The 22,566-nt window shown below is 37.1% G+C and overlaps 1 protein-coding gene across 2 annotated transcripts in view; it reads right to left on the bottom strand.

The window, feature by feature from the left end:
* Nucleotides 1–348: 348 nt before the first annotated feature.
* The window catches only part of LOC139121150 (phospholipid-transporting ATPase ID-like), a 105,489-nt gene continuing 83,271 nt past the window's right edge, over nt 349–22,566 (bottom strand). For both annotated transcript variants that reach the window (XM_070685823.1, XM_070685822.1), the window contains 13 exons: nt 22,321–22,486; nt 21,659–21,738; nt 21,139–21,360; nt 20,493–20,590; nt 19,917–20,055; nt 14,146–14,442; nt 13,479–13,662; nt 12,901–12,982; nt 11,972–12,113; nt 7,896–7,979; nt 6,924–7,065; nt 5,667–5,770; nt 349–5,321 (listed from right to left, as the gene is read on the bottom strand). In XM_070685823.1, the coding sequence (XP_070541924.1) occupies nt 4,653–5,321; nt 5,667–5,770; nt 6,924–7,065; nt 7,896–7,979; nt 11,972–12,113; nt 12,901–12,982; nt 13,479–13,662; nt 14,146–14,442; nt 19,917–20,055; nt 20,493–20,590; nt 21,139–21,360; nt 21,659–21,738; nt 22,321–22,486 (2,409 nt within the window). In that variant the 3' untranslated portion in view covers nt 349–4,652. The remainder of the gene's footprint in view (nt 5,322–5,666; nt 5,771–6,923; nt 7,066–7,895; nt 7,980–11,971; nt 12,114–12,900; nt 12,983–13,478; nt 13,663–14,145; nt 14,443–19,916; nt 20,056–20,492; nt 20,591–21,138; nt 21,361–21,658; nt 21,739–22,320; nt 22,487–22,566) is intronic.

The following is a 22,566-nucleotide window of genomic DNA, read 5'->3' as shown; positions in this document are numbered from 1 at the left end:
TCATGTTCTGTCTAGTTCTGAATTTGTGCAAAATTCTGATGCTGTCCTGGTCATTTTGAGATGCTGGAATATCCAGCATGCCAGCATCTAGTCATGTATCTTTTGAATTTGCTATTTTTTTTCATTTGAATGGATTAAATTGATTGAAAATTGTAATAGCGTCATTTACTGAATTCTAAACTGAATTGCTGTATTTACATGCCAGTATTCTCATGAAAAACTGCAATTTTCTCTCAGCAAAATGGTGGACTCTCTTTATCATGTACCATCATTACAATGAGGTATAAAGGTCACATAGGGGTCACAAAAAGGGGCACATTAATAAGAAACACAGGATTATTCAGTTGCCATGGTGAATCAGCTTTTTATTCCAGTAAAATAGTAATTGGATGAAGACACTACAACTTTTGCACTTATAAATAAAGATTACAATCTCAGTCATATAGAATGTTTTTGGGTTTTTTCACAGTAGACCAGAAAAATAGGATAGACCCTGTATATTCATATAATATATCTATATAAACAGCTGTAAAAAATGAATTGATGTAAACGCTCAGGTGTGACCATCGAGTGAGGATTGTAATGTCCAATGAATCTGGTATTATACATGGGAAACTATTGTCATCTACAAAATAAATGTTTTCTCTGAATCTTTCGTTGTACCTCTGTCATGCCATGTTTGTGCAAAAGATCATCGTGTTGTAGTTGGTTGATTTTTGTGTACTTGAACTTAATCAGGAAGGATGCACACAGATATTTCTTTCTCTGCCATGGAAATATCATTAAAACTGCGATGTACGTGCAAAAGATCATAATATTGTATTTTCTGGATGTTTGTGTACTTGAATTCAATCAAGAAGGACGCAACAGATATGGAAAACTTTTTTAGACATTTTCATGTCCAGATCACTTGAAAATCTGCTTGAAATTTAGTTAAAAGTATTCAAAATTTGTGACGATATTTTCACGTAACATCCTGAGCATATCAGTGAAAAACGACAAATGTTTTAGGGGGATGGGGTCATAGGAAAATTCTGTTTTCCCTTGCCTTCCCATAATGCAGTTCAAATCCAGAAAATATCATTATGCCCTGCAGATGGCGGTTCAGAACTGAAATGTGATTAGACTACAATGTAGGTACATATCTACTAATCAAAGACAAAATACTGGCAGTCAAATTTTTTAAGTTTGGTGGCCAGGATCGACTCATAATGTAAAACAAATAATGAATGATAGACACACATCTGACAAAGCTATTGCTATATTGTTTTGATCTGTACAGATTCCATGTGGAAAAATAGATGTCAGTTTTCTTGTCGAGCATATTGTACATCAGGCAGTCAAAATTGTTATCAACAGATTTGAAAATTCACTATTTGCACTGAATGAAAGACTAATAATATAAAATAAATTTAAATCAAAGACATGGAAATTGGAAAGTGCTCTTGTGGTTGAAAATGCATTGAATTGTAAAAATACAGTACAAGCATGTTTCTTTTATGATATTGCAATCTGTTCAAGCAGTAACTTGTACAGTCGGAGTGACAACAAAGCAACCTAGTTTGAGCTTCATTTTGGCTTACAACAGGACATGACCATACGACAGATTTGGTGGATATACCAACTCAAGTACGGTTGAAGTTGTCAGAAAGGTGTGCGGTTTCTGGCATATGTTTTGTAGCAAAGCGTCGATTGTTGATTTCTCTGTTCTTCAAAATGAATAAAACCTGACAGATGGAACTAACCAGCTTGAACTGGTGGCACAGTTGCCACTGAACTGCTTTTAGTCGAACAGTCACTCCACGTAGCCATCTTGGAGAGATAAGGAGCATGTGACAAGGATGGACCAATCACAAATCCTTGCTGCTGCTCCGACTGAAACGATTTGCTGATGGGTGGTAAATGTATGCAAAACAGCACAAGTCTTTATCCTAGAGCATGATGCTACAGTCAAAACACTTTCCATGAAAAAAACGATCAGAAAGTCAATAAAAATTTCCCAAATCAATGCCACTGTATAGCAAGAAAGCTACAAAACTTGAACATGACTTAGTATTAACCAAAAAGACCAGTAAAGTAGGAAGAATTAAGACATCTAATATGAAGACAAAAACTGGTAATATATATTTTCCAAATATAAAAATACAGACTCCTTGTGTGGGATATGTAATAACATGCAATGGGAGAACTATACATATTTACATATGATACGTACATCTAAAGATATCAAAAACTTTTGGCAAAATTAAAGTTGGGATTCAGCCTATGATATAACATGATCTGTCATATTTCTACATAACAATATTTAAGTTTTGATAGTGATATTGCAACTGACATATGACGTAACCTCATGTTAAATACCCTCTCCTATCCATTAAAAATGTAACCGACTGGAAATTAAGACCTTGCTAATTGCCTTTGAAAGTTGCAAGCGTATACATTACATAAACAAAAAATGACAATCAAACATACAATGTTTATCTTGAAGATACTGTTTTTACCCTTGGAAACCTGTTTGGAGGTGAAATCCTACATGATGTCATAGGTCACCAGGGGTCAGAGTTTAAAGGATTTCAGTGATGACATCACAAACCTGTTTAGAGGTGAAATCCTACATGATGTCATAGGTCACCTTGAGTCATAGTTTTAAAGGATTTCAGTGATGACATCACAAAGTTGTTTGGAGGTGAAATCCTACTTGATGTCATAGGTCACCAGGGGTCAGTGATGACATCACAAATTGTTCACTACTTGTGCATCGTGTTTATCATATGTTAACAGGGAGATTTAATTGGGCGGAAAATTATGTTTCCTCATTTTAAAAATCTTTACGTCACAAACTGAAAGAACTTGGAGTGGAATGTTTCTTGAACTATTCTCAGAAATGAAAAAGTATTCCGGAAGGAAGCATGTATCAAGTAGAAGTCATTGTTTTGTCACATACTCATAATTTCTGACAAGCTGCTTTGGTGTAATTTCTCATGCTAAATTGGAATTAATTTGAAAATCACGTCTCTGAAAGTGGACTACATCAAACAAGCATGATCGAAGACATTGGTATACGATGCAAATGCTGAAAATTATTGTCAATGCACGACTTGATAAAAAGATTTCTGAAACAGCCTACATCACAACAGTCACTGATTATTGCTGGTTCTGAGTCGTACTATTTACATACTTATAACAAACTTTCATGATGAAGAATACGTCTGCTTCCAACCAAATGACTGTTCTCAACATTCAGTGATTATAGATGGTTGCTACAAAATTTTCTACCACAGCACTGAGACCCAAAACATGCATCATTATTGCATAGGTAAAAAACAGCTTCACTTTTGGTGGAACCAAGATATGGAAAAAAAACGGAATACTGAATTTTGTACTGGACCTAAACTTTGAGATTTTGGAACGGAAACTCCAAAGTTAACGCACAACTGAATTCTCTTCAACTCTAGTATTGTCCAGCAGTTAAACCATATATGCATTTACATGGCATATGGTGTGAAATATCAAACGGAAACATTCACATGAATTTCTGACACAAGCCTTTGTTTCTGAAATCACTCCTACCATTCTATTTACACATTTCACCAAACTATAAACATGCGCTATTTTAAAGATATGTTTAACACAACCTTCAGCCTCTGAAATTTTTGTACCCCTTAATCGGCTAAAAGTAGTCCGATCCTTGTCGTCAAGTCAAAGCTCAAAAGCCCCTTGTTTCAAATTTGTCAGCCTACATAAGAATGATTCTCACACAGTAAGTTTCAGCCTTAGTGTCTACCCAAACTATTGGGGCGCTGTTTTTGGTCGATTCATGTTTAGAATGAATGTTAGCATAATTGGTCAAATAGCATATTCACTGAAGAGAACTGTTTTTGTGTTCAAATTATTGGCAGTGTGGAGATCACATACATTCATTTCCAGAGGTAATATATTACCATCAAATTTAACAATAATTGCTGACTTTATATGAATAATAAAACACAAAACGATACAATCATACGGCTTGAATCTTTCCAGAAATCTAAATACATGTACAAGGCTAATAAAAAGATTAAAATGTTACAAAATGAAAATTAAAAAATAAATAAATATAAAAGATGAAATTTTTGCCCACTGTACATCCCTCTTGGCAAAGCAACAGTAAAAGAGAAAGCCCACACATTTGATATTATTTTGTGCTTTTTACAATAAAGCAAGTGGACCATTATTCCACTGTATCCGTATGGAGCCCTAACCAAAGTCTCCTCTGTGTCCCCTATATACACATTAAACCAACCAGGGAAATGCCAAAACTGCAAATATCATACAACACACTATACAGGTGTGAAGAAAGACTAAAACGGAAAAAAGTTAAAATATTAAAAGTAAAGAAGACAGTACAGGAATATAAATGAACCAACGATGGAAGATCATATAAGTGAGAAATGTGATAAACAAGTTGATTTATTATGAGAATTGTCAAACATGCATGATATTTACAAATTAATTGGCATCGATCACATGATTTTGTGTTTTAATCAGACATGTTAAAGTCTGGTTACAGGCACATCTTTCTGTTCAAGACTCACAGCCGAGTCATGAACACTGCCCTCTATAGGTGGACTTGGTGATGGAGAAACTTTGTTTGGTCTGAGCCCCACCGCCAGTCAGGATTTGTGATTGCTTGTGATACTGTTCGGTCTCTCCTCCAGAGTGGTTTCTTCCTCAAAATCGTCAGCATCTTCTATGACTCCATCTTCAAGATTTTGGATTGGGGTGTTTTCCCTCATTGCATCCTCATCTTCATGTGTTCTACTCTCGGTGGCACTATCTGATTTGCTTTCAGTTCTGCTGTCTGCTCTATTCTTAGCTTCCTCTTTCTCTTTACTTTCCCCTCTCCTCCCTCTCCTTGAACCCATCCTGCCAGATGTGATGAGGGCGCCGTAACCCTCCTGGTGCGAGAATGCGTAGCTTGAGCCTGGACGTGATGTGGATGGACGTTTCTTGATCTTTGTCAGCTGGACATCTGATGCCTTCTGTTTCCCTCTCTGCTGCCATAATCTAATTCTATCTGCAAGGGACGGTGAGACATCTAAAATCAAGGCACGTTTGGCAGCGACAGGACCCAGAAGGAGAACAATCACTAGTATAAGAGTGAACCAGAACGAGGGTACTGTGACCATCTTCGTTGCGGTGCCTACATATGTAAATGCTGTACCAAAGAGCTCGTAGAGTGGTTCGCAGTACATGAGAAATATCACTGCCCAATACACCAGAATACTGCCCCAGATGACGATATGGTTCAATACAGTCCAATAGGCAGTGTCTAAAGCAATCTGAAATATGAAAAAAACACATTCTGTTGGTGGCTAGAACTCAGAAACTTAAAGCACATACATACATTTACATGCATATACACACATAAATACACACAAATGTCTGAAGATGACTTATAAGATATCTTGGGATTAAAACATTCCAAAAAGTAATGTATGCGGTAGATTTTGCAATTTACAAAAAAATTCAAGGGCTAGAACATGTAGCTGTTACTTTTGATTATTTTTGTCCACTAATTTTTTGTTTGCAATTGAAATTTCTTTTCAACTCCGCGAAAAAGCATGTTGAAACACCAACTAGGTGTACTTAGCTTGAAAGCATGAAAGCAGACATGACGTCCATACCTGTAGATTGACTACTGTAACCAGTAACGTGGCAATAGTACACCCAAACAAGCTCTGATTGTCAACGACGTCTCCGTCGGGGGCAGTGTTTTCTAGGTAGGCACCTGGAATAAGGCAAGCAACCATAGGAATGAAAGCACATTAGAAAAAGTCTAGTCATTACAAAGCTATCATACTTGTAATACAAGTCAATGCTTTTCTTAATAACAAAATTTCATTTTAAAGTTGCCTTTGCAAGAGAGGAATCACTCAAGAGTTACACTTCTTGACTCAGTCCTTCGATGAATTTCATTATCGCCTTGCTTTGGATGATTCTTTCCCACCATTTATCTGAAAACTACGATGAACCATTTGGGCAAAATTCAGCATTGTTGTTTCATATCAAAGTTTGACAAATCAAAGCTATTTTGTATGAATTATCATCTCTGTCCTTTTGACCGACTCAATAGTGATTTTGAATTAAGAAGAAGAGAACAAAAGTGACAATACTGACTGAAATTCATTGATGACACCCTTCACAATCCCTATTGTCACATTGCTGTGAAGTGCTTGTTGACACATTGTAAATAATTTGTTTACAACTCAAGGCAAATTTTGCTACACACAATGTAGGCCTACATTATTAACTCTGACACAGGTCATATTATCAGCAACCTGCCAGTGGACCCTTTCATAATATTTTACTGCTTCTAATGTGTGTATAGTGATAAATGTGTGTTTTAACTACTGTGTACTGATAATATTCTTTAATACACTAAAGCTTCATACTTGCAATGCAAGCCCCACAATGGGAGATTAATTTATCAAAATATAACTTGCTTGCATTCACATTTGGATCAGGAGTAGAATCACATGGGATTCGACTTTGTGAATTGGTTAATAAATATATTTCACAGGGGAATCATACTATGAATCCTCAGGTACGCAGAATCTGAACCTGATTGAAAGTTTGCATGAACAGATTCTTCTGAACAGATATTGAGGGAATCCCTCACATGCACATGTAGAATCTGAATGGGTAAACAGTGTGAAGAGACCGGATTTCTCAAATATATTTGAGTTGAATTTCAATAAGAATAGTTGACAAAATCTTTCTTTCATTAGTCATCTTTGTGTGAATTCTCAATTTCAATCGTACAATCTGAATCTGATTACAAAATCTAAATCAGATTATTGAACAAACCAATTTCTTCCTCCAATAATTTGATGGATTCTCACAACTCTTTATAGTCAAAATAGCAAATGTCAAGAACTCACCGTATGGTATAAAGAACAAAACTAGTGACGTCAAGATGCCATGAATGACACTCCGGGTAAAAACCCAAAGATTAAAACCATGGTTTTTTTGGCCTGGGATGTACAATTTTGGAAATTTGACGCAGTTTACAGCATTGACATCCTGAAATTTCAAGGAAGAAGAAAATGAAAGATATTAAGAAGTAAATTCAATCATCACACAAAACAATCTCCTGTGCCAAAAAACTATGACAAAACATTTAGCTATAGATATGTAAACATAAATTGACATCTGAACTTCCCTCTAACGACCATGTTCATGAAACTGAGGTGTTCGTTCAAATGAGGGAATTTGAATCCAGACTAGCCTTCTTGGGGGTCACATTGTACATTCATTAAAACTGATAATTCTTACTACTGATGGTTGTTAGAGCAAGGTATTGTTATATATATATATATATATATATATATATATATATATATATATATATATATATATATATATATATATATATATATATATATATATATATATATATATATATATATATATATATATATATATATATATATATATATATATATTGTGTGTGTGTGTATATACATATATATATATAGAGAGAGAGAGAGAGAGAGAGAGAAGAGAGAGAGAGGGAGAGAGAGAGAGAGAGAGAGAGGGGGAGGGAGGGAGGTATACTAGTATAATAAAGAGGAAATGAACAAGCATTCAATAATTTAAAGATCATATTTTACTTCTGTTTAATATCATTGCCAAGGAAACACTATTGTGCCATTGTAATTGGACTTGGTCTCTAGGCTGTATCGATTTAACTACTTGAGGTGACAAAAAATCTTGATACTCAAAGTAGAGAGAAGGTGCACAAAATGAATTATCTCTAAAACTGACAAAATAAATATAATTTTGGCATCTTATGTCAAAGCTTAAATTTCTTTCACATTTACCAAAATGATCCTGTTTAAAGCAAAACTCACCTGGTCGAAAATACCTAATGCTATGACAGGTAGTGATGTAAATATGATATTGTATAAAGATATAAAATATTGATCATACACAGCCTGTAAGAATACAAAGGATATAAGAATGAAAGCATATTAGAGAAAAATAATCAATATTTTATGCCAAATGTAAAAGATGACATGTATGTATCGTATATTTTTCAAAATGGTTGAATATCTTTCTTTGCTTTCTGAATCTAATCATGTGTATCTGAACAGTATTAGAATTTCTCTAGCAAACATGACTGAAAGTATTGCTGGATTACGGGCATTATCAAGATAAAACATATCCATGCATGTGTAACTTCTGTTTTACTCTTTGCAAACTTTCTTATGTTTACGTGAAAATGTGATTTTTTAAAATCATACACACTATGCAAAAACTCAAAACATAGGGCCAAAGTCCCTGAAGCTACTATAGACATGGATACAAAATTAAGTATTTCCTGACTGTATGAAATTATCTCACTAAGGCCATTCTAGGGACATGTACATGTAACCCAAATATTAAAGCTGTCTGACCAGCGGTTTTGAAAAAACAAGCGACTCAACATTTGACAGAGCTCTGCTATGTTATGTAGAGAATAACCTTTTGTGACACATGTATTGATGAAGAAGGTGGATATCTTTGATAGCTCATTTCAGGATGGCCTGACCAAAAATGGAAAAAAATTCTGTAAAAATACAGATTTGCATATTTCATCAGACTACATTAGTCTATAATAGCAAATAAACAAGAGTTAATTACATTCTAATTAAAGTAAACAAGACTTGCTTAAATCAAGATTTATGTCATAAAAAAAACAGCATATCTGTCAGGTTATACAGAATCTTGAGTTGGTTATCTTTTAATATCAGTATTTTCATCCTATTAACCAAGCACATTTTAACTTTCAAATTAACATTGTAAGTAAGTCCTGTTGAATAAGTTGAGACTGTACGTACTCAGAGAAAGCACACTGAAGAGACAAATGTTTGAAACTTAAGAAGTTCAAGGTCATCAAAAGCATTATAAGGAATCATGTTACACTTTCATTGCACTGTTTACACAGATTGCATAATTGCTATAAATAGCACATGAGAAATCTTACAGCCCAGCTTTACCATAAAACCCCTATCACTTTGATCACTCTTTTAATTGACCACTCTATTTTTTTCCTCAAAAAGTAATCTTATTTTATCCTTACAAAGTCAACCATAAATGGAAATTAGAACTTTCTCTATCTCTATTTATTTGACCACCCTATCATGACAAACTATTATGAGCAATTCTCTTTTAGATAACATAAATGGTGGTTCAGAATATATCAAAGTTGGGATTCAGGAAAGTTGCCTTTACATGTTTTAATCCTCCAAGATGGTAAGCATTTCACTATGAACTGTCAAAAAAAGTTGAATTTTCTGATAATTTCACACTAAAATTATTTTGGCTTTGATGATTTCCTAATTAATTCAATTATTTAAAATCATATTAATTATTTTTTTCTGGGTGAATTGATAGGGTTTATACAGTACAAGAATTACATACAATGTAAGTCAAACTTTGACCAAAAATGACAAAAAAATTCCTTAAAAATACACATTTGCATATTTCATCACAATTTGAACAAATCTAAGTTGGGTTATCCCTAGGGACCTGTATACCAAATAACAAAGCTGTCTGACCAGCGGTTATGAAGAAGAAGATTTTTTTCCAAAAACACCTATTTTGGCATTAATTTGCCTATTTTCAACAATATCAAAAAATTAAAAAAAATAGTTTCTCAAAATCATATTTTTCATCTACACAACAAATATCAAATCAGTAAGTACTGCGGTTCTCAAGATATTTGAGTGGACGGACGCCTCACAAACGGACATACATACATACATACATACAGACTGACGACGGACGCCGGACGGATACCCATCCCAATAGCTTCTATAGACTATAGTCTATAGTAGCTAATAATACATTCCATCTAATCCAACTCGCCAAGATCTGATAAATAATAGAGAGTTTTCTGCCATTATGCATGTTGTGAATCGTTGGTTTTTCAGTCACGACAAAGTTAACAATACTTTAAAGCATTACATATTTGTACAGATGCCATAACCTAATCAAAACCATTCATGTGCAAATCTTGATTTGAATTATTTTCAATGATTGCATCTGATGTGAAACAAAAGGGGATATCAAAATAACTTTCAATATTATTGTAGTTCCATTGCTTGCCACAAACTTAATTTTCTTGTCAGAGAAATATCACGACAGTCTGGCAAAACACATTTATCAGTTAAGACCTGACTGCTTCAGAATGGGAATATCCTGTTTGTGCAGTAACCATGACAACACCTGCATTACTTCTTTCATCACATCCAGTATCAATGGATCATTTTGAGAAGTCTTACATGCATCAGACTTAACATTCTAGTAAATTTGATGGGATGCGGTAAATTTCAAAATTCAGAATTTTGCAGGGAGAAAAGTACGCATTTCAAAATAAACTCCATTAGCAATTCAGTACAGAATTCAGCGCATTTGTGGCTGGCTTCTATACTCTCTTTCATTTCAAAGTAATTGATTCACACCAACAAAATGCCAGGATGTAGGGGTCATGTAGAGGTCATGTAAACAAATGAGTATCACATTTGCCTTTCATGAATTTGATAAAAGAATATCACTGAAAATGTACAGCATCACTTTCTCCATCCAGCTTACCTGTGCTGAAAACCCACAGAATGTACAGTATCACTTTCCCTATCCAGCTTACCTGTGCTGAAAACCCACAGAATGTACAGTATCACTTTCTCCATCCAGCTTACCTGTGCTGAAAACCCACAGAATGTACAGTATCACTTTCTCCATCCAGCTTACCTGTGCTGAAAACCCACAGAATGTACAGTATCACTTTCTCCATCCAGCTTACCTGTGCTGAAAACCCACAGAATGTACAGTATCACTTTCTCCATCCAGCTTACCTGTGCTGAAAACCCACAGAATGTACAGTATCACTTTCTCCATCCAGCTTACCTGTGCTGAAAACCCACAGAATGTACAGTATCACTTTCTCCATCCAGCTTACCTGTGCTGAAAACCCACAGAATGTACAGTATCACTTTCTCCATCCAGCTTACCTGTGCTGAAAACCCACAGAATGTACAGTATCACTTTCTCCATCCAGCTTACCTGTGCTGAAAACCCACAGAATGTACAGTATCACTTTCTCCGTCCAGCTTACCTGTGCTGAAAACCCACAGAATGTACAGTATCACTTTCTCCATCCAGCTTACCTGTGCTGAAAACCCACAGAATGTACAATATCACTTTCTCCATCCAGCTTACCTGTGCTGAAAACCCACAGAATGTACAGTATCACTTTCTCCATCCAGCTTACCTGTGCTGAAAACCCACAGAATGTACAGTATCACTTTCTCCATCCAGCTTACCTGTGCTGAAAACCCACAGAATGTACAGTATCACTTTCTCCATCCAGCTTACCTGTGCTGAAAACCCACAGAATGTACAGTATCACTTTCTCCATCCAGCTTACCTGTGCTGAAAACCCACAGAATGTACAGTATCACTTTCTCCATCCAGCTTACCTGTGCTGAAAACCCACAGAATGTACAGTATCACTTTCTCCTCCAGCTTACCTGTGCTGAAAACCCACAGAATGTACAGTATCACTTTCTCCATCCAGCTTACCTGTGCTGAAAACCCACAGAATGTACAGTATCACTTTCTCCGTCCAGCTTACCTGTGCTGAAAACCCACAGAATGTACAGTATCACTTTCTCCATCCAGCTTACCTGTGCTGAAAACCCACAGAATGTACAGTATCACTTTCTCCATCCAGCTTACCTGTGCTGAAAACCCACAGAATGTACAGTATCACTTTCTCCATCCAGCTTACCTGTGCTGAAAACCCACAGAATGTACAGTATCACTTTCTCCATCCAGCTTACCTGTGCTGAAAACCCACAGAATGTACAGTATCACTTTCTCCATCCAGCTTACCTGTGCTGAAAACCCACAGAATGTACAGTATCACTTTCTCCATCCAGCTTACCTGTGCTGAAAACCCACAGAAGAACGCAAACCAGAAATGACAAAATGTAAATGCAAAATTCTTGTAGAAGAAATACTCCAGAAATTTACACATCCTGACGTACGACCATCTCCCATGTACAAGCAGCAGCCTCTCTAGAAATGTACACTGGAGTCAAGGAATTCATAACAAACAAATTAATTTATGCTTATTCACAACATTTTCACACTGCATTGTTTTATATTGTTTTGTTTTGTTTTTTAGTTCACTTAGGACACATCAGGGTACCTAGAATTGACCAACTGAATACTGTACACACACTGTACAAACACAGGTTTTCAATGCCTCTGAGATCTGATCAGCTGTACTGTAAGATCTAGCTGACAGCTTCATAATCGTGTTAACTTCCTGGTTGTCAGGGCATAGACTGCACGGCACCTGTTGTCAACTGACACCTAAGGAAAGGGAACCATATGCTCATTTCAGAGCTTCTTATGTGATATAAATCACAGTCACTCATATTGCTGAGCCAAAATGCAGTGAACACATCATGAAAAAGAGAAGGTAACCACCTAATAGTATGCAATATTACTGATGTTACCATCCTTTTTTTTCATGAACCATCATTCACACTAAATGACAAACCAAACCACAGACTATGACAAATCACAGCCAACTAACAAGATTTGACAGATTTTTAAAAATTCACATCTGTCTCAACATTTACTGAACTTTCAAACAGGACATACAGTGGTGGAAAAATATTGAATTTCTCCTACAAAACAAACATTGTGGAGATACTGAGGTGAAACTCTTGAAAATGTTCTTGGTCATCTTCAGAATTAAAATTTGTTACAACTGATTGACAAAAACAATTGTTATAATCACAATAGGCGTATTTATTGGTTGACCTTTGACATTCATAGGATTGGAGTAGATATAAAGGATATCTAAATTGTGCAAATGAGAAGTCACTGGCCAGGACAGCCTGCATTCCCTCCTGCCCACTGATACCAACGCCAATATGAGCAGCTGCAAAACAACACAAACATAAAATAATCATTAATTACACATCCAATCCTCATAATTTCTTATGCACAGGTTTATAAGAGGAGAACACTGTCATATCTTTTGACAGTATTTTGATATATGTTTCCATTTAGGTTGTGAAATCTGTATTTTGTTTTTTAAAATTGACAAAGACAATCTAGTCACTGAACTAATAAATCTCCACATATTTAAGTATGACAAAAATTTCATCAAAGAAATTTCTATGTTATGTAATTAAAGTATTTGCATATTGTGCTTGACTATTATTGTCTTGATTAGACATTCAATGACAGGCTGTTTAGTCATATTTAGGCTACATGATAATATAAGAACAACTTTCTATACATGCATTAATTATGATCATTATGCTAGACCATCATGAAAAATGACTGAAATTTTACCTAGGGAAGCAAACAAATTTATTTTCACTTCAAAGAGCCTGGAGTTTGTATTGCAACAAATGAAAGGCACCTCTTACCTCTTATCATGCTCACATCATTTGCTCCATCACCAATGGCTAGTGTGACCGCATTCTTATACTTCTTCACAAGCTCCACAACCATGGCTTTCTGGAGCGGTGTCACACGGCAGCAGACTACCGCCTTGCAAAGACTGGCTGCCTGCAGGAAATCTTTCTCCATATCTGGCTGCAAGGCGTGTGCCTGAAATGGAAGTTATTCATTTCATGTCATTTTTGCGAAACTTTTTGTGGTGAAATCTTTATAAGATGTATGCTCTGGCATATGTGTATCTGACAACAAGTACAAATGTAATTTCACTTCAAAATATACACATATTTAATGTGGTCCCCTCTAAATATTCAGTCTGTACTATCCTTGTTATTTTTCACTATTTTCCTTTTTCGTTTTAGTGTCCACTATGGTTTCTTGTTTGTCTCCCAAAACCATGATGAAACAGCTCGACTATTCATGCAAAGTGCACTGTTATTGTTTAAAATTTGTATTTCGTGATCATTCTGGACTAGAATTCACTTGTAAACGATAACAATGCAGTCTACACATGTACAGGCTGAGTCAAAAGGACCGTACACTCTGTATCTTGATGCGATTTGGGCATTTGAACAGATCACTGTAGTTGAAATTAACAAGAAAGAAAAGTTGCATGAGAATCCCTTTAACACTCACCAGACTGTGTCCATTGACCACCAGTGCAAATTCATAAATCCCTTGAAACTGTTCCGCATCTTTCTTCGTGAAACTGACATCATCGTCGTCATCATCATCGCTGTCTTCATCCTTGATGCCGATTTTACTTTTAAGTTCTTCCAAGACCTGGTTGAGTTCAAACTTCACCTGGTCCTTCTCTGCCCCTGAGATGATGAAGACCTTGTTCATTTCCTCCGTCAGTAACTGGCACGAGTAACCAATGTTGATGGCCGTCTCTTGTTTGTCTCCCGTCAAAACCCAAATCTTGATGTTGGCCTGATGAATTATTAAGTAAAAGGCAATTGTTCAGGCTATTCAAAGTCACAGCTAGTAGCACCTGATGGGCACTGATCTTATGCTATGTCTGATAACTATTGTTTGGAGCACATATACCACAGGAAACTGAGGGCGCTGTACTTTCACAGCTTTCAAAACATGGTTACTGTACTGTATAATGGAATGTATGCCACTCTGGGAACTATTATAATCAATGACTTTGAAAAAATCATATTTTTAAATAATCATCAAAATAATTTATCCATGAGTGAAATTTGGTGATGAACCAGGTATGTGAGAGGTCTGAAATCGGCAGTCTGCGCCCCTAAACTGCGCTAGCGCATTTCAATTTGCGCTATCAAACTGCGCTCTCATTCTGCGCTATCGATCTGCGCCCACATTCTGCGCTATCTATGGAATGTTGTAAGTTTAGTTTTGTAGCTGCGACATTACGAAACTAACGCGATATAAATCCGTGGCACTTTGCCACAGATTGATAAAGCTGCCAGCCAGATCGTAGGACATATCAGTGTCGAAATATATTTGTATTTACTTGTAACTTTATAGCTGTCGGTTGCCTCCCACCATCATGCCATTGCCAACACTTTGCAACACTATTTTTCATAATATTAGAAAACTTTTCAGTATTTTCGTAATGTATTTTTAAAAACTTTGACGTATGTCAGGATTGTCAGGACGACTGGTTATGAGTAATGTAAGATCAAATATATTTCCGGTACAATCACGACATACATACATTCTGTGGACAGTGGATCCGACACAAAAGATATGTGAAGTAGTAAAAATTAGATGATTTTCTTTCTCGTATAAGGAGGTCGGGAAGTGATCAAGTAGTTAAAGCTCAAAGTCAAGTTCTGACTAAAATTATGTTAGTATCCCCATGGAGGTTTTGTTTCAATGCATCGTACGTGTTGTTTCATATCGCGACCATTCATAAAAGTCATGGATGAAGCAGTTAAAAGCTATGCTTTCTTATTTAACCTTATCATTAATGCCAGTACAACATGATAAAACACGGCAAGAACCAAGAACTGGATTTGGAAAAAGTTGGCGTGTTAACAATGCTGCTCTACGATGTTTGGCATTTTTTGTGATCGCAAGCTATCATCAACTCAGTCTCCGCGCCTTTGCAGATACAAAAGCTCCCTTCCTCAATTATCTGTTCCTCGACCTCTTTAACATCGTGTACATCAAAATCGGTGGAATGACTCGAACTTCCCGACGCGACGCTGGGACACGTGACGCCATGTTTGAAGATCAACTGCCGAGGGACGGCCGAAACACCCGAACGACCCCGAACGAACTTAATCTTGTTGACTAAATCCGAGAAAACGCGTTCGCAAGTCCCGTTGGTGCTAATGGAGTAGTTTGTAAGGCAAACAGCGGCAAAACACATGGTCCCTTTGATCTCCGCCTAGTTGTGACTCCTTCTCTACTACCTCCATGGTATCCCCATGGTTAGACGTTGCTGTTAGTCGACGGCGACTATTTCCCCGAGTCCAACAATGCACAGCAGAGTGAGTGGCAGGGCTGGTGACGCAACCCTGCAACATGGAATGGCACAAGTGGATACAAAATTATGTTTACGTTAGCATCACGATTTTCAACTTCTTTTTTGACGATTTCTTTGTCGATACTGAGAATTTCTGTTCATGTTCTACAGTTCACAGAAACGTTTGAACCCGACAGATCATACATGTTCGCGACTTCCGTGATGATTGACAAGTCTACGTCCATGACGTCAAGCCTGCTGACGCAGTGGGTGACTTGTCGATGACGTAAGACTGACGAGGTGTGAAGTAGGGTATATGTACTCTGTTTCAAATCTATCTTTTTGTGAAAGGAATCTTCTCATATTGTGTTCATTTTAATGTTCTGACATATGGATATTCTTTGAATTCTACTCACTACATGATATGTTGATAAACTAGTACACTGTTGTTTATGTCGGAATGAGCAAGTGAATTGAGCAGTTTTTACATCGTCTTTGATTTCCCGACATTTTCAAAAACTAGCCATGTAAGGGAGAGAGTAAAGCTTACAACCAGAACATCAAGGAAATCAGCTACAAGGGAATCCAGTGTTACTCATATCAGTAAATTACATCATGTTTGTTTCTTGGAAGGTTATGACACATAGATGCACGTCCATGCAGCGGCAATTTTATGAGAGCAGCAACCGTTCATTATTTATAATAATTGTTCAAACTTGTACACACAGTACAAATTTTGTGAGTAATAAAACTTCCCTACGCATCTATCAGTACATTTTACGTGAACTTATTTTTGTTAGAAAGTAAAATCGTGAAAAAATGCAAACAAATCGCAGTTCACAAGGCTTTAGGAGAGGTTACATATGCAATTTTCGACATTCAAAATCAAAAGACGGCCAACGCACTTCGATCAAAGTTCATGCAGTACAAGAGCAGCACAATCTCGTCCCGTATAACAAGATACTGGCAAACAATGATATTTTTCACCTTATTTGCGTTAACATACATGTAAACGAACTTCAAACGAAATTGCAATCATATCAATGTCGCTACACTGCACGGCGCGGTGACCATGCAGAAGTCGGACATTTCAACTCTCGGGAGACCGAGATTTACATAGGGATAAACTATTAGTTTTACCGCCGTAGAGGCACCTGTCTTATTATACGATATCAATCAGCTATCTCTATTGGTTACTGTATTAAATAAAGATCCATCGTGTGGTAAACAGTGTTACCTGAAATCTAGTAACAATTGTGTAACAAGCCATCGAATATGTTCCCAGCGAAACTGATAGTGATTTTGTAGCTCATTCTTTACTATTTTTAATAGTTTTTGGTAGCCGCTAAACAGACACTTTGTGTTCGTGTCGGCTACATGGATGATCTGCCCGGCGATAGCCTAAATTCGAGTGAACAACCGTTTTCAAAGTTTTGGCAAGTGGGGCACAAGACGTCGGAATGGAAGATAACCGTGACGTTTTCAGCAATATAGTTATCAGAAACATTTAATACATAGTGGTAGTGCCAGTGGCCACCCTGGCAGCCACAACTCTGTAATCTCGCCACTTGCTAGCATTTCTGGGGGTGGTCACGGCACTCTGTGGAATATAGACTTTTGACTAGTAGTAATAAAGTTACCCCTAATTGACCCAAACACCGTGGTGGTGCATGTATTTATTTCTATACCGGAGACGGCAATTTAAAACCGCAACCACATCTTTGCTAAACCTGGTTTAAATCCAATTTTCGAATGTTTAACTAGTAGATTAACCGTATACTGTTGTCTCAACAGTTACAATCTGGTTACCAGAGTTCACAGTCAAGATGAAGATGTCGAAACTTGTGTAAAAAAGGCTATCCGATCGAGACCTGTGTACTGTGCTGTCGTCGCGCGATCGCGTTGGACATTCACTTGTTCTTGACTCACGTTGTCTACTTCCTGTCTCGCGCGGCAATTTATGCATGTTCTTTGTGAAAAATGACTGTCAAGTTCATGTCAGCGCCGACATCGGTTGTATTTTTCCTACCTCAAGATGAAACGAACAAAACTAACTCTTGACAACATAAAATGTTTGTTGTATTTTCTTATAATTAATAGCTTTTGCACCGCCCTGCAAACCTGTCGCGGCCCTTTGTTACAACGGGAGAGATTGACTCGTATTATTTTTTTAAACTTTATTTATATGTGTTCTTGTAGTACCGATTTTAGCTGATAGTTTGCCATTTTAGTAATATTTCAGGAATTTCCCGGTACGATATGACCCAACACTTTCCCCAAAAGAAAGTCCTGGCAGTTTTCGTTTTGTTTTGGAGAGATTGTAGGACCGGATTATCGAGCAACGAAAATCGTGGCATGTTGGTCGAGATCAAGCGTCGCAAGCTTTTACGCGTCTTGTAATCATCTGGAAGTACATTTTCAGGTCACTTGAACTGGTTTACTTCCTTCCTTCCGGTATATAGGGCCACACCCCCTCCCTCCGCGCTCCGATCTATATCCGTCAGCCAAGCGTTACGTGCAGGATCTACCGATGTACGGTCGACTTTAAGTTGGAATAAGTTAAATTTAGTTCGAACTTATTTTAAATTCTCAGTCAGAACAGTAAGCTCATTAAAAAGGCTTGGCTAGTAAAACATTTGAAGGAGATCGTGCGCTACGTCATTACCGAATAGGTGACCGAATATGTTGAATAAAATACGCGTGTCATCTTCCTTTAGTACGGGGACAGTTGATGAAGCCGTGTCGGTGTGAATAATGCATATTGCATGGAAAGTTTTCGTATTTTCATTGACCGGTCATCCTTTAACGGGTAGTTTTATGCACATATTTGCACTTCAACGAGTTTTAACATTAGAAACCACTAACCGTGGCCACAATTCAGCATGACAACACATACGTCCCAGCTGTTCAGTGCACTCACAATCACATCGATTGTGAACCTGTCAACTAGCGGCCGAGTGAAAGTACAACCTTACTGAACCTGTATGTACACACCTATTTGATTTACAGGGGACTGTCTACTGATTCTACAATATTTATATTTCATAAAATTGAATTTTCATTCACAATGTATCACATCCGAGTCAATGAATGAGCCGGACGGGGCGAGGGTTTGTAGAGTGACAGTGCCAGTCCGAGGGACGTAAATGTCGGGACTGTTTCAAACCGCGGATACTTGGTTAAGTTAAGTGGTTGCACATGTGTCGTTTCTATCACACTCATACATGTAGTTTACATGTTTGGAAAGTCAAAAAAGTACGTAGGTGTATGTCGAGAAGGCAGAATTTTGAAAGGTCAACTCTATCTCCACGTAGGTCTGGCAGCCATCGATGATACAGGACTCGCTACCAGGGTCCTAAATGCAGCTCCCTAACGGCCTGCAAGCACCATATCTCGATCCAATGTCATATCAAAAAGTCAAATGATGGAAATAGTAAAATCATGATCGACGTAGTACGTTCTTGTGCTAGTTGGGTCGTTTTCACAGCACATATGGTTTGGAGAAATAGAGAGCGCAAAACAGGGGCGCAGATCGATAGCGCAGAATGGGAGCGCAGATTGATAGCGCAAATTGAAATGCGCTAGCGCAGTTTGGGGGCGCAGACTGCCGATTTCAGACCTCTCACATAGCTCGATGAACACTTGAGTATTTTTTATCAATAGAAGTCACACACTTTTCCAGCACAGCACAGATCGTCACACAGATACAGACACAGACATGCAGGCATAAAACTGTACATACTGGCCTACCAAGCATGAACCCTGAGAAACCAAGGGATGCTTGCTGACTAGAATTTATAACACTTCAAAACTTGACATATATACATATTTCTCTTTCATCTTCTTATCCAAAGGCCATCCATACCTTCTTGTTTATTGGTTCAACTCAATCCGTTTTGCAATGGGGTTGAACAACACCTACAATAGATAATAACCAGGAAAAGAAAGACCACACACTGACCTTTGCTAAGTTTGCGATGACTTCTGGAACTCGATCTTGTAGTTTATCTTCGATGGCTGTTGCCCCTAGCAACATCATATCTTTCTCAATTTCCTCATACACTTTGGACACTTTCTCCTCTCTGTTCTCTATTGATGTGCTGTTGATGAAAATTTTGGTTTTCAAAATTGGTGATACTGTATTTCGCTTTTGAACAGCAAAAGAAACATCATCATTGATGAGATTGAGACTGATAAATCAAAAACTTTCACCCCATTTCTAAGTGTAGAAGTCCAACTTTACCACAGAAAGCAATGGGGATTGGGTCAAACCATGGCAGTGAAAAGGTTAAGATGGATAATATTCACAACACATTGTCATAGGTGAGTATATCCAGATATCTAGCTACCCTAATGTCTAGATTTTGCCATCTAGATTTATCTATCTACCTTGCTATCTAGATTTATCTAACTGTAGTCACTGATCTGTAAGACAAATGCAATGACAAATTCACTCTCCTGAACAAAACAGTTTTGGTGGCTCCCTGGGTCTAAGACCACTTGATTTGTTCACACCTGCCGTCTTGGGAACACTTACTTTGCAATGTGGTGTTTTCTTTTCCACTCAGCAAAGTATCCATCATCAATATCCTTCATAGCAAGGCACAGAGTACGTAGGCCTTCACCTGCAAATTCCTGTGGAATTTCAACAAAACAGATGAACACACGATTTGGCAATTCTAACATCCTCGTTTTTTCCATGTGTGATATATACTTAGTATCATCATCACAAAATATATGATCTTCATTAATTATCAAGATACTGACAATCATCATTGCCATCATCATTATCATTGCAATCATCATCATCATCATCATCATAATCATCATCAATATCATCATGATCATGAGCAGCATCATTATCATCACCATCATCATCACTGCCATCATCAGCATCATCATCATCGTCATCATCATCATCATCATCATTATCATGGCCATCATCATTATCACTATCATCATCATCATCATCATCGTGATCACCATTAAAAGTAGTTTCGTCATCATGATAATCATGTTATGTCGTTTGTAATATCCACTGAAAAATTTTACTTTCAGTGTCTACAATTTTGTTAAAAATTACATAGCTATATAAAATAATTCCTCTCAGGAAAAGTTCATTTTTAGGTATGCTATCAAATAAAAGTTTCATGAGGACTTTTAATCCTTGTACACAGACTTACATTAAGGTGTTCTTGAGTGATTTGTGTGATATTTTTACAGTGAGGACTCAGTCTTGGAAGAATGACTGAATCAGCTCCTTTGCAGTAAAGCCGGATTTTGTTGTTAAATCGGAGTATCACGGACATTCTCTTCCTGACATTGTTGAAGTCCAGGATCGCCAACAATTCAAAGACCTCCTCATTTCTGTCAACTTCAATGGTGATTGTGCTTGGAGTACGATGCTGTTGAAAAAGACAGAATTGCTGCTATGAATACAAGCTGCCTTGAATATATCCAAGTTAATCTACCACTGGGAAAAAATCTGAAGAATTTTCCACAAGTAGCAAGCTGTGTTTGATACAAGCAAAATTAAATGGCCCAGTCATTTTTAATATGCCTCTTGAGTGCACTAGTGGATGAAATATTTACTGGTCACATGAAGTTATGTGACAGCTATGCCCTACAGGCTACCGTAAACCAGAAAATTTGGTTTGATTTTATGGTCAAATTTCCAAGCTATGAGGAGTTAGTTTCTCTCACCCTGAAGACAAATCCGAAATTTCTGGCAGCACCGACCAACGCTGCTTCATCAGGTGATTGTGCTTGATATTCTAACTCATCTGAAAATGAATCAGAGTCAGGTAATAGTGAGTGTTAGCAAATTAACATTCATAAAACAAGTGCCAAGGATCTGACGGTGTCAAAAATTGCAAGACCAATGAATATTGTATATTTTGTTCTTTTTAAAATTACCCTATGGAGTCTTTTTTCTATATTTCCCTATGAAAGGCACCATAGGACAGCCACATTGGGTCAAGCATTCTTCAAGTATACCCTAACACTTGTTGGATAAAATATTGAGGTCCAAAAACCTCCCACCAATAGTAATCTAAAGTCTTGGTAGTATTGATAACCAACACTGAAGGTTGACTCATCCAAGGATCTAAAAGTAAATTCAATAAAGTTAACTATGTACAGCTTTTTATTAGAAAGCTGAAAAAAGAAATCTTTTCTTTTCTGTTACAAATGCATCTTCCCCAGCAGCGGTAAATGTTACTTTTACCAGTCTGCTGTTTTGCTGCATTACTTTTTGATTTTATTAAAGTAAATGTTTGGTTTGGCTGCATGCAGAATTGTTTTTGAAAGCAATGCTGGATGCAAATTTGTTTACACATTTTTCAGATCTGAATCTCTGAACTCACCGTCATCATTGTATTCAGCCATGACAGTGTGGCAGAGTGCCAGTAAGCGGAAGAATGCCCAGCAGTGTTTATCTCCTTTGTTGATCAGCTCCATCAGGGAAGGGTCGTACCACATGAACTTCTTGTCATACCATGCATTGTGATGAAAACCGACTGGAATTGTATTCTGGAATGGAAGAGATGACAAAACAATAGTGATACAATATCTATGGAATTGTTGCTTGGTGATATCCAACCTGTACAAGA

This window comes from Ptychodera flava, chromosome 21, assembly GCF_041260155.1.
Source record: "Ptychodera flava strain L36383 chromosome 21, AS_Pfla_20210202, whole genome shotgun sequence".
Classification (NCBI taxonomy): domain Eukaryota; kingdom Metazoa; phylum Hemichordata; class Enteropneusta; family Ptychoderidae; genus Ptychodera; species Ptychodera flava.
Note: the sequence above shows the minus strand (reverse complement) of the source record. Positions and strands in the feature narration are given on the sequence as shown.